Source organism: Nelumbo nucifera, chromosome 6 (assembly GCF_055504915.1).
Source record: "Nelumbo nucifera cultivar China Antique chromosome 6, China Antique-T2T, whole genome shotgun sequence".
In the NCBI taxonomy this organism is placed as follows: Eukaryota; Viridiplantae; Streptophyta; class Magnoliopsida; order Proteales; family Nelumbonaceae; genus Nelumbo; species Nelumbo nucifera.
Window position 1 is genome coordinate 57,997,520 of NC_142654.1, and position 12,715 is coordinate 58,010,234.

Sequence of the window (12,715 nt, forward strand, 5' to 3'; positions counted from 1 at the left end):
CGTAGTATGGTGGAGTCTTTAATGTGTCTACTTGTCAGCAGCCAGCCATTTGGTGGCGTCTTTTCTTTGCTCAAATGTGAGTAAACGCACAAGAGGCTGATTACCACCATATCAAGTATTTCCCTTACTGGTAGTCGTGTCAATGGACCGGGTTTGGGTTGGACCCGTCTGAGTCCCAATCAATTTGAATGGGTTTGATGGTCCAACAAGACATCGAATTGGACAGGATCGGAATGTCTGGTCCATTGACTGACCTATTTGCTGGTAAAATTGGAGTTCTGGATTGAGCTTATACGATTAAACTAAAGCCCGTTTGGGATGGCTTCAGTCAGTTCAGTGTTGATGAGCTGTGTTGAGTCGCTGACGAGCTGCTTTAAGGAATCTACGAAAACTAGTTTTAATGGAAAGTCTATTTTTCAGCTCATGCAAGTGTTTTTGGGCTTTTCGGGTTTCGGGTTTCGGGCTTACCTCGCAACGTTAGAAGCTGCTGTGTGAAAACTGAAAACCCTCCCAAACTGGCACTTTGTTGCAATAATGTGTAGTAGGTATCCATGTTGTGAACCTTCCAATGGTGGTGTGAATTTGAGCCAAGATATTTCATTCTCATAGCCGGGTTCTCTGCATTTGAGCCACCAACTTGTCCATCCAGAATCCAGATTGTCCCGTCCAGAAGTCAACCATTTTGTCCACTTTTGGGTGTTTTGTGGCTCAAAGCCTCAAAGTCGCTACAATTGAACGTTTATGTGTCACCTTCGTAACGTGGACAACTAAAATTTCAAGTGTAAAGACGTCAGATTATCATTTATCAAACTTGTAGGACATTATATGTTATTCGTATGTCAAAATTCTTGAGCTCTAAATCCAAAGGCACACAGTATATCTGTATATGTAATATGCTATCTCCAACTCGCCTTGTCTCAACTATTTCTCCACCGTACCTTGTTTGTAAAATGCAATGGAAGATGCCAGTCTGGTTGGTGTCTTACATCTCCTAGTCCCAGGAAGAAGACTAGAAGGTGTCCTCTTTCCCTTCTTTTGTAGTAGAAAATAGGAAGAGGGGCTCAGAGAATAGAGCTAAAAAGGACTAAAGTTCAGCTAAAAACGTCCTAGGACCATGATGAGCCCTGGTTCTTCTTACTTCACCATGTGATCCGAATTCTGGAAAGGGTGGATGTATATTGACAAATCCTGATTACAAGATGATGCAATGGGATTCGATCTCGAATAAACCTTGCAAGTTGCAATTGAACTGAAGTCGCTATTAATGCTTGGAGAGACAATTCAACTGAAAAATCAAAATTTGCAGGTGTCACGGGAGATGGGAGGGACGATTAGCTGTTATAATATTGCTAATGTCAGACATTGCAATGAAGAGATTCATGGATTTCGGTCTCTCCTCCATGTGTTACTGAGTTTTAGGGCCTTGAATTTGGTCATTATGTCTACGGGGTGGCCGTGCAGCAATCCATCGATGGTTAGTTAATCGTAGTCATGCCGGTGGACGGATTGAACTTTTCAACCGTTTGGACTTTTGGTGTGGTTGGGGTGTCAAAGTTGAGAAGAAAGCGCTTTTGGCTTCAGGGTTCATCATTTCATTCATTCATTCATTCCCATCTGACGAATTTGTTCATGATTCTTTTTTGTGCTTCAAATTTTAAAAATTTCTCCCCATTAGGGCATTTGGTATCGTTAACGCTGAAAAGTAGTAAGAAAAAAAAAACAAGACTATTTTCACTAATTTTTGTCGTAAACTTGAAGCTTTAAGAAACCTTATCAAGGCAGAAGCAGAGAATTGCAGCAACCATGCAAAGTGATGACAGAGTGGGTCATATCAGCTGTTTGTTGAGAAGGAGGGGTATTTGTTGTCTTATGATGTTGTCGTATCAAGAGGAAACCCAGACAAAATTCTATCCGTAACTCCTCATGGATGGTACATCAAACCCTGGGTGCAACTGTGATTCCTGTTGGGCTACAAGGACGTATCATTCTTTTCTTGTTTCCACCAGCTACCAGCAGCCAGCAGGTTTGGGATTTCAGATTTGGCGGTGTTGGACTGACGGGAGAGGATCTTTTTGAAATAGGAACAACTCATCCTAATTCATTTGGCTTTGGCTGTGGGAAAAGGGAAGTGGGAAGAACTTGATCAATTCAACCCTTTTTTTTTTTTTTAATTTCTTACGCAGCAAAGCCCAACTTCACCTTCTTTTTTAAGCCTCTGCAAATCTACTTGACGAGACCCATATCATATTGCACCCATTTTGGCTTTTGATTGTGGGACCTTTCTAAAGGTGGTCTGGTCTCATCCCATTCCTCTATTATCCTAGGTCAAGACTCAACTGTTATTTTTTACCCGGTCGTCTATTATATTAAATACAAAAAAAAAGAGGACAGTAGAAGAGAAAGAAAAACAGCATTTTTACCTGATCTATAGCCGTAGTTCAAGCTTTTGCCTGCTCATATTTGTTTTGTTATGGTTTGTTTAGGTGGGCGAGCCAGTGAACCATTTTTTGAGAATGTCAAGCCAATTTCAACCAGAACCAGCAATTAACTCCAAAACATCCAATCAATCTTTTGGATTCGTTTTTTCTTTTTTCTTTTTGTTTATTTATTTGAGAAAAAACTTAATTTTAAAGAAAAATTTTCGATCAGTATCCTGTATTTTGGTTCGAACGATAATTTAATTTCTAAATTTTAAAATGCGACAGTCCAATATCTGAATAACAAGTGTTATAAGCATTTGAAGTTTAAATTAATAAGAAAGAAGGGAGAAACCATAACCTGTGTATCACATTGCTATTACATAAAATTGTAAATCCTAACCCTCGAATATATTTTTATAGAAAAAGTGAAGCCTTCGGATATACGAATTGCACATTAGTTTTAGTAAAAGCGAATATATGAATAGGAGTTGGAGTGATATTTGAACATCCGGTGGTGGCAGAAATGAAATTGCAGGGAGGAAAGAGAGAGAGAGAGAGAGTGGAGCAAGAAGGGTCGGTATTGGTTGTGGCGTTGGGGGTGGAGAGAGAGAGAAAGCGACGTGAGAGACGTTGGGATAGCAGGTAGAGCCGCGCGTGCCAGGCGAATCCCAGTAAAAATATACAAGAGGACCGGTGACTGACCGACACGCGTCGCTGCTCCCTTAATCAGCCCCAAGAGCTGCGGCCCTTGCCCGGCGGGTCAGGACTAGTCAGGGTCAGTTGGACAGCTGCTGCTGGACACTGCACCTACTAGCTACCTGCCCCTTTCACACACACTCGCTCCTTCTCTCTCCTCTCTCTCTCTCTTATAAGTTTTATAAGAGAGGAGAATAGAAAGAGAGAAAGAAGCCGGGGGGAAGGGGGAAGCCGAGAAGGTAAGAAGAGTATAAACCAAATTTTGCTGTGATATTTACTTGAGACTTGATGAGAGTTAAGATAAGAGGGGGTATTCGCCTACTGCGTACGGAACAGGCTAATCCTGTTTCGCTTTCTCTATATATCTCTGCAGTGTGTGTATACTAGTCATACTCACTAGTGTCTAGTGTCTAGTAGTGTCCCACTCCCACCAGAGATCACGGCGACCGAGAAATCCGGCAAAAACAACGTACGAATTAGATAGAGATAGAGAGAAGAAGGGAATCTGATGCGGACTGAAGGGGCGAAGTTCGCCACTCGGCAGGGCAACCCAATTATTGCTCCCACGCTGCCCGACATCAATGATGCTGTCGGTCCTTCCCTCCTCCAGTCCTCCCTCCCTCTCTCCCTACTACCACACCCACAGTCACCCTGACGGTTAGCCGATTCAATCACTCGCTCCTCCACTCCCATCCATCCGGGTTTATCTTCTCGAACCTCCCCATTCCCCAATCCATCCAAAATACCATAATACCCCTCCTCTTTTTAACTTCTCCTCACTAATTAATTACACAAATTATACCCACTGGTTAATCAGAACATAATCAAATTGCAGTATCAATGTTTGATTGCATTGACACTTTGACGGGAGATTTTTAGAATCGGTTAGTCGGAATTGGAATTGAAATTTAAATTCTTTGGAATTAGAATTAGAATGATCTATTTTCATAATTTGTTTGGTTCAGACACAATTAGAATTAGAAGGAATAAGATTTTATTGACAAGGGGGAGAGAATAACTATTTAATCAGTGTAAAATGTTAAGATGGGAACGTGAATGAAAATTGGAATTAGAAGGAATAAGATCTTATAGGGCGAGAGAATAACTATTTAATTAGTATAAAATGCCAATGGTATAAAAATACACCGATGACATTTTACATTGAATCATGAACGTGGCCATTGCTTTTTAAAAATAGCATGGATGGAAGAGTGTTTTAGAGCTGATGAGGTTTTACATTAATTATTGACGTAAAATTTTACTCCATCCAAATACATGCAAAACTAAAACGGAGTGAATTTTTACGTCGATAATAATTATACTCTTTTTTCAAACACCTACAAAATCAAACCGAATTTTTACATTGGTTCTTGATTTATATCGCATTCAAATACAGTCTTAAGGTTTTGTTTGGATCCGATGTAAAACATCATCGGTGTAAAAACAATGTAAAATTTTACATCGATTTTATCAATATTCCTAATACACGATAGGATAGGACTGTGAGGTATAAATGTAAAGGGAGATATTCTTAACATAACTGTGAAGAAGGGAACATCTCTTCCTATCACAGCCCCTTATCCTTGGAATAAAAGGGAATATCTCTTCCTATCACAGCCCCTTATCCTTAGAATAAGGGCATAAAATGTTCTCCCATGTGTGACTGTGATCTCATGTGAGTAGGTGTACATAGAGTTGCGGTAGGTTGAAGATCCGCATGAATCGGAATCTATTCCTCACAAAGCGCACCTGACAAGAACGTCACAGCCCCTCACATCTCGGGAGATGTTCTTAATACACGATGGGATAGGGCTGTGAGAGGAGATCCGAACATGGGAGGGGCATTTTCGATATTCAATACAAGGCTGAAGACTCACACACTCACAGTAGCGAAGCTGAGCGGCTGAGGCTGACGCTGAGTAGTAGAACGAAACTAATGCATGCCAAAAATGAGGTTGTCAGGTAGCGCGGTGAAGCAGAAGTGAGAGAGGGCCAGAGGGCTGTAAAGTTGTTCCCGGTTTCGAGTCCCCCGATGCGTATTGTTTGTTTTGTATATCATATTATCTGATTTCTGAAAGAATATGTTCATCAATAGAATGTCTGCTCCCTCTCTCTCTCTTCCCCCTCTCCTTCTCTCTCCATAAAACCCCTCCCTAATCCCCACTTCTCTAACCCTCCTCTCTCTCTCTCAACTCCATCTCCCGACCTCATTCTCTGCTTTCTATTCTCTCTCTCTCTCTCTCTCTCTCTCATATACATAGTTAGTTACATACTCAACTCGTAAAACTTTCTATCACACAAGCACCGATAGAGACGGCGGAGGCAAAAATAATGCCATCAGAATCCGGCGATCGACGACAGGCGAAACCTCAACACATGGGTGCTCCACCGCCTGAACACGAGCATCTTCCATGCCCACGCTGCGACTCTACCAACACCAAGTTCTGCTACTACAACAACTACAACCTGTCGCAGCCCCGTCACTTCTGCAAGTCCTGCCGCCGTTACTGGACCCAGGGCGGCACCCTCCGTAACATCCCCGTCGGTGGTGGTAGCCGCAAGAACGCTAAACGCTCTCGCACCTCCTCTTCTTCCGTCGCTCCCCACGACCCCATTCCTGCAAACCCCGTTTCGGTCTCCCTCCCCGCTGATCCCGAGCTGTCGTTACCTACACGTAGTGACCTAAGCCTCGACGTCAACATGTCCGGCAGCTTTACTTCTTTGCTGAACACGCAGGGCCCAGGATTCTTGGCACTCGGAGGGTTCGGGCTAGGCCTCAGCTCTGGGTTTGACGATCTGGGTTTTGGGCTGGGTCGTGGCACCTGGCCCTTGACGGAGGCTGCCGATGTTGGTTGCGGGGCTAGCGCCACGGGTGGTGGTCTTAACAGCTGGTCTCTTGGTACAAATGAAGGTGGCTTCGTAGAAGGTGATTGCTTTGCTTGGCCGGACCTCGCCATATCTATGCCGGGAAAAGGTCTGAAGTGATTCTTCCGTCCTGTTGTTGGGTCTTCTTTTTTATCATTTCCCTCGTTTCATTTAAGAGAGTAGAAATGTGTCGAACATGATGGTTTCAGGTATTTACCTTTTCGGGGTCTTTGCTTGATGGATATATAGAGTATAGACTACAGATAGACAGAGCAAATCAGAAATGAGTGTACGTATTAGGATGATTTTTACTTCCTTTTTTGTGGATTTCAGGGTCAGGTTATTGATATTAGTTTTTCTTTCTTTTTCTTCTGGAGGGTTCTGTAAATGCTTGGTTCTGCATTGAACAAATTGGTGAAAAGAAGATACGATCGAAGAAGAGCAGATTGTTTCTACTTTTCACTTTTAGGACGTTTTTTTTTGTTTCTCGTTGCGAACTCTACTGCGTTGAAGTTTCAATCAATGCACTTGGTTTGATTTTTAAATTTCTAATGTTCTTTTTTTTTTTCCTTTGTCCAGTCTTCCTTCCTCCTCCCTCCTTCCTCGTTCACTGTAACTCCTCAGTCTCAGAGCCTCTGTTTCGATTCGAATCTTGTTTCCGTCGGCTGATTTGATATTTGAATTATTTTAATCAACTAAAAGTTAAATTGGCTTTGTCAATCGTGCATTAGGTAGTGGGGGTGGGGTGGTGGTAGTGAGTACGTCGGCGAGAGAATGGACAGTGCATGATTCTTTTAACTGTACGAGTGTCTTGAATTGAAAAGCTCCAAAATGAGGAAGCAACGTACGGTTGATCATGCAGCGTCTCGCTCCATATTGCTCTGCCTTGATCTCTGGGATATTTGGGCTGAGTTGGGTACATGTGCTCTGCCCCCTCTACTCTCTGTCCGTCCGTCCTTGGACTTGTGAGGCTGAGAGCAGCACGCCCATGGCCATGGTCACCGATGTCCTGACCCCTCTGGATTGTTTGCTCTTACCCGCCCAGACGCCCATGGCTCATGGCTGCAGTGGCCTGTGCAAACCTGGAAAACACCCATCGGCCATCAAATGACAATGAGGTGGGTCATGGGTGAGAGCTCATCACTAGCTAGCTTGGTAGCTCCCAAGTCCAACTCTCTAACCGCAGAACTCGTAATGGGAAGCTGGCTGCATTGAAAATTTAGGAAATTAGCACATGGGTCGGCAGCTTCATAGGTCCCAGTCCCACCAAAGAGATCTCAAACAAGATTGGATGCATCTTCTATTAGCAGACTAGAGCTTATTATTTGATATACATCTTAGTATTATTTAAGACTAATCGATCTGTACGTGTAATACATGAAATCTGGGTTTGAAGAAAGACCACCAAAGTCTAGGTGTGGGACCTTTTGGAATGATGAGGTTGAGCGAGTGCCAATTCTCAATTGGTGCTGGTGGGTGGTGGCCCATAGAAAAGATTAAGCTGGGCTCCACACGGCAGTGTCACACGATTGTATGCTTTTGGCCAACGCCAAAGAAAAAGTCTTCCTTCTTGTTTGGTTTGGCAGCATTGGAGGAAATCAGCAATGTAGATAATAGAGATGGCACTCGCGTAAAAGGGGTATTTTGTGCACTTCTGCCTGCCTGTTTGGCTGAGTTTTTCAAGTGAAAGTTGAAAGATAAAAACATTCAAAGAATGACCGACACTAGCAGCCATTTGGTAACCACACATCTAAGGAAATATTATAAAGCATATCTCAAGGAATATTACTTGCAGTTGTTACTGCATTTGGTGGGTGAGGATCGTTATTTAGGCTTTTAGTTTGGAAACAGTACGAATACAGTATAAATATGCACTCTACATGTTTGTATTTATACCCCTTCCAAGTCTAATCATAAAAGATGAATATATGTTTTTGGTGAGAGAGCAAAGGTAGCTACGTGGAGTGACGGGTGTGACGTGAAAAGATAACAAACAGGGGAGAATCAGAAGATGAATTGAAATTATATATACATATATATATAAATAAGAAATATGGTGATGGATGAGTGATGACATGACATGTGATCATATATGTATATATATTATCAAGCAATGGAATGGACCCATCACCCAGTTGTGACCGCGCGTGATGACTGATGATAATGATCACCACCAACTTGTGCACATGCAACCCACCATCCACTCAAATCTCTGTGTTTATATGCATGTATGTGTTGCTCACGCCTTGGAATTTGCCACTTCATCAGTGGTTACTGGCTGCTGCAGTCGATATAAAGACAGCTTTGAAATCTCTCTCACTCGTCTACCGTAAGAAGAATTTCGTGGATTCATTTATATCCAAAGTATTTTTAGGGTAAATGTATTTATCAATGTTTTTATTTCTTAGCCGAAATTATTCATAAAACGGTTATTATTGAATGTAATAATATCGAAACACAAACATAAATTTCCTTATTTTCATGAAACCCATCAACTTATCTGCCCTAATTTACCAGAAAATGAACATCCGCTAAAATTTGAAAGCTAAGGACTTGGAATTAGGTCAGGGGCATTCATTTTTTTTTTTAATTTTGAGAGGGGGAATGGCAATAAATGATACCTATGTCGTAAGTTGATAAATAATTTTTCTACATGACACAAAAGTTGTCAACACTTGTATCGAATAAAATTCTCTTTTAGTAGTGGATTTTTATGGTTAAAATGGTCATTATAAGGGTATTTGGTTTTGTGGACGTTTATTCAATGAATGGTGTCACATAGGTGCCACTTTCAGCATTTTCTCTCATTTTTCTTTGTGCATCGAAAATGATAAAAGTGAACTTTTGTTTTTATGCGTGCCAACTATTTGTGGAACTTATATTTTAAAGCTTCCACAAATGGTCAGGTGTTTTTTACTGTTATGCTTGTGTGGAGCCTAATTGTCATAAATGGTTGTAATTATTGCATTTCTCACTTACCAGGATAAGTGCATTTACCCAGATAAATAACTTATCGAAAAGCGAATGGGACCTTAAAGGCCTTGTTCATTTGTAACAATGTAGCTTACCTAGGTAAATGCACTTACATTCTTTTGATTTTCAGGATTCCCGGGTAAATAAAGAAATGATATTTCTACCTACAAAAAATAACTATTAAAATGGTCCTATCATGTTTTGTAAAAATTTCTTCCGGCCGGGAAAGTTACTTATCCACTTAGAAGATGGGTTAAGTTTTACCCAAAAAAGTAAAGGTAACTTCACTTTGAGACCTATTGCTTAATGCAAAAAGAATATAAAAAAGTTGATCAATAGAAAAAAGTTATCCATCGACCAACTTTCACATGCATATTTTACCTACAAATGAATTTGATTAGGAGGTTGGATTAACAGAAAGGTGGGCCTGCTCAGGTCTTCTGGAGTAAACCACGTCCAATATCTTTAGTTGATAAGGCTGCAACCTAGCTTATTAATATTAGAAAAAAAGAAGAATGATGAAATGCGAACTAAAAAATTCGGACATATGGATACGAGTTACAAGTTACAAACCTACCAGTTGAAGCAAAATCGAACACATCTATTAAGCAGCAAAGCCCAGCCCAGCCCAGCCCAGGTAAGAGTCCAACCATAATAAAATAATGAGCACAACTTCCAAGCCAAACTAGCTAGGAAGTAGGAAACTTGGAAATGGATGAGTTGTTTATCCCGAGAATATTAAGATTAAGATTAATGGTTTCAAGGTTTCCCAAGGTCCTCGTAACCAACTAATAAATGTCATTAAAACCAAAGCAAGATAATTGACGGCATCCAAATCGCAAAGGAATAAAGAGGAGGGCTTTGAAACAAGTGCTTTAATAAAAACAAAAAACGATAATCAAGCGCATTAACAAACACAACCCAACAAAAGAATATAGTAATCAAGCTTGTGGATTGTTATGCCTATTATTATAAACATTATAATCAGGATGAGAATATAAGATAAATGTAGATAGAGAGGAAGTGGGAGAAAAAGAAACCCATCACATCAATCATGGGACGCACTATTGCTAGCTCGAGCTCTGTACCCATAAGCCAAGTTTAGTTATGTATAATCAAGAATTCGGGCCCACCATTTAATGGAACTGTGACGGGAGAATAGAAGCCAAATTGAGATTTGAGAAGAAGGGGAATTTCAGGAGAAAGCATCTGATGGACATGGACTACCTTGAGTCTTGAGTAAATAAATAAACAACCCTTTGGAATTTGGATACTGACACTGTCAAACACAGAGATGACAATGGCATATCCTGTAATCAGAGATGATGAGACGTATTGTTAGGTCTTAATAAAGATCTTTTTTTATTAGGGGCTTACAGCAGATAGTGCTTGCTGCTGGAGTGCTGGGCATCTTTATCCAGATTTCTCTCCTGAACCCATTTTCTACAAGTCCCTGCACAAATGGTGCTCATGAATTATCTCTGGTATGGGTGTCAATATATAATCTATTGATATTGATAGAAGATAAAAATAGTCCTAGTCAATCTATAATGAAACAATCTAAATTAAAATTAAAATCATAGTCCATTCCGAATTGGATTTGAAACAATCTAAATTAAAATCAATTTGAACATATTGGATGGTCCAATGTTGAATTAGACTAGTCCAAAATAGTCCACAATATTCATAGTCCTAGTCAATCTATAATGGAATCATATTGGAACGGATCGTATTGGACCAAATCCGGTTCAATTGACAACCCTAAGTCCCTGGTGTGAACACTCTCCGGTCTCAAGTCTCTATGTGCTTGTTCTTCTGTGAACGCATGTGGCTGCAGCAGTTTGGTGTAAATTGTTAGGTTGTGTCTTATTTTTTTAATGGGAAATTGAGAATTGCTGACTTTTAGGGCACAGAACCCCTAGTAGCGGTCTTGAGCCCTCAAAACTTACCACGTGACTGGTATTGAAAAAGATTAGGACCATAAATAGGAATGGTACCTCCTAATTTCACCGTTCACACCAAAAACCATTATGTCTTTCCCTATGAATCATGCATCATTTTTTTAGAGTTATTGAGTCATTCAGTTGAATTTTCACCATCATCCAAATCCTTTTTTTTTTTCGAAAACTCAAGAAGTTGGATGAAATTTTGACATGATCTTGCTCAGTCAATCCTAAAGCTGTAACCTATTGAATGGGGGATTCTGATCATTGAAATCAAGGCTAGATGGTGAGTTATGGGATATATGACCTTACGGGCCTGTGTCTAAGGGTCCAAACCCACACTCACTTCAATGGGTCTTAATGTGGGCCTACTGAGCTTGAGTATTTGAGAAGAAATATATCATTTATTTATTTAAAAAAAAAAAGGTGATGCCGGAAGATATCACACCGGAAAGTCTTTGACCAAATTCCACCGATGAATTGTGATGAGAACCACATAATTGTTTACCATTTTTATGATGCCAGTTGATTGATCATAAGTTTTTCAGATATCATGTCTTTCTTTATTTTGATAGATAAAACAAAGGGTCTACACCGAATGAGGGGTAGCACGTCCCTAGAAATCAAAACGGCTAATAACACTTAAAGATCTAGAAATGACAGTACTAGTTATAACATTGGAATGAGCAAAATTAGCTAATCAATCTGCCGCAATGTTGCCTTCTCTCTAAGTATGATGATACTCCACTTTGCCCTCTAGTCTCTCGAACAGTGACTTGCAATTCTAAATGATTAGTTTCAATCTCCATGGATGTTCAACTTGTATCTTTAGACAGTCGATCACAAATTTGAATCACACCCAATAGTGATGTTATTGCTTGAAAAGTTGAGAGCTAGATTGTGGGCTTTCCAAGCGGCCCAAGCTTCGGTCACATTGATAGTGGTAGCACCAATTCTGTAAGCTTTAAGGTCAAGAGTTTGACCATCTTAATTTCTAGCTATGCAAGCAATGGTACAGGTACCATTGATGCAAGAGACCTCAAAGTTAATCTTTATAGATCCCATTTCAGGGCTTTCCCATCTGATAAAGATAATAGATTTATCCTTGAATTCATCGACATCAAGTTCCATACAAGACTGGAATTCCATAAATGTATGCCAAGCCCTATCAATTATAACAGGAGGGGGCACATTTTTGCTATTGGACACCTAACAAAGATATTATCAGAATCTTCCTCTTTACCACAAACACTACAAGAACCATCAATATGAAACCCTTTTGAAATCAAATTCTTCTTTTAGGGGAGCTTAATATTAAGAAGAAGGTACATGAAAACTTTATACTTAGGAGGTGTTTTCATACCCCAAATTTTAATAAATTCATTGCTGGCTCTCTCAAGATTACCATGCATAATGCAGATTACATTATAAGCCGATTTAATTGAGAATTTTCCATTCAGGTTAAGGGGGAACAAGACTTCCAACCAATGCTTCTTTACAAATTTTTCTATCATGATCAATCACATCGCTAACTCGAATATCAAGATTAGTGGTAGGACCATTGTCCACAAGCTTGTGGAGAGGCTCTTCGTCAGCCTATTTATCAAGCCAGAAATTTGTTGAATATCCATTACCAATCATAGTTCCTATACCTCGATTAATTAGATCTTAGGCAGATAGGAAGCCCAAGATTGGGCTTTCTTAGGTTCTACCTCCCCAAAACTCGTATCTTCTTCACCACCTGGGCCCAAAGATTTTCATGTTCATTCAAAATTTTCCAACCAAGTGTTGCTAGGTTAGCCTCCTTAGTCCACCAGA

The 12,715-nt window shown here is 40.3% G+C and overlaps 1 protein-coding gene across 1 annotated transcript; it reads left to right on the top strand.

The window, feature by feature from the left end:
* Positions 1-5,056: 5,056 nt before the first annotated feature.
* On the top strand, positions 5,057-6,526 carry LOC104601962 (dof zinc finger protein DOF3.4-like). Its single transcript, XM_010265480.3, has one exon. The coding sequence runs from the start codon at positions 5,448-5,450 to the stop codon at positions 6,099-6,101; it is 654 nt and encodes a 217-aa protein (XP_010263782.1). The 5' UTR covers positions 5,057-5,447; the 3' UTR covers positions 6,102-6,526.
* Positions 6,527-12,715: the final 6,189 nt, after the last annotated feature.

What these genes read in the sequence shown, in the direction of transcription:
- LOC104601962 (XM_010265480.3), top strand. Translation starts at nt 5,448, where the DNA reads ATGCCATCAGAATCCGGCGATCGACGACAGGCGAAACCTCAACACATG.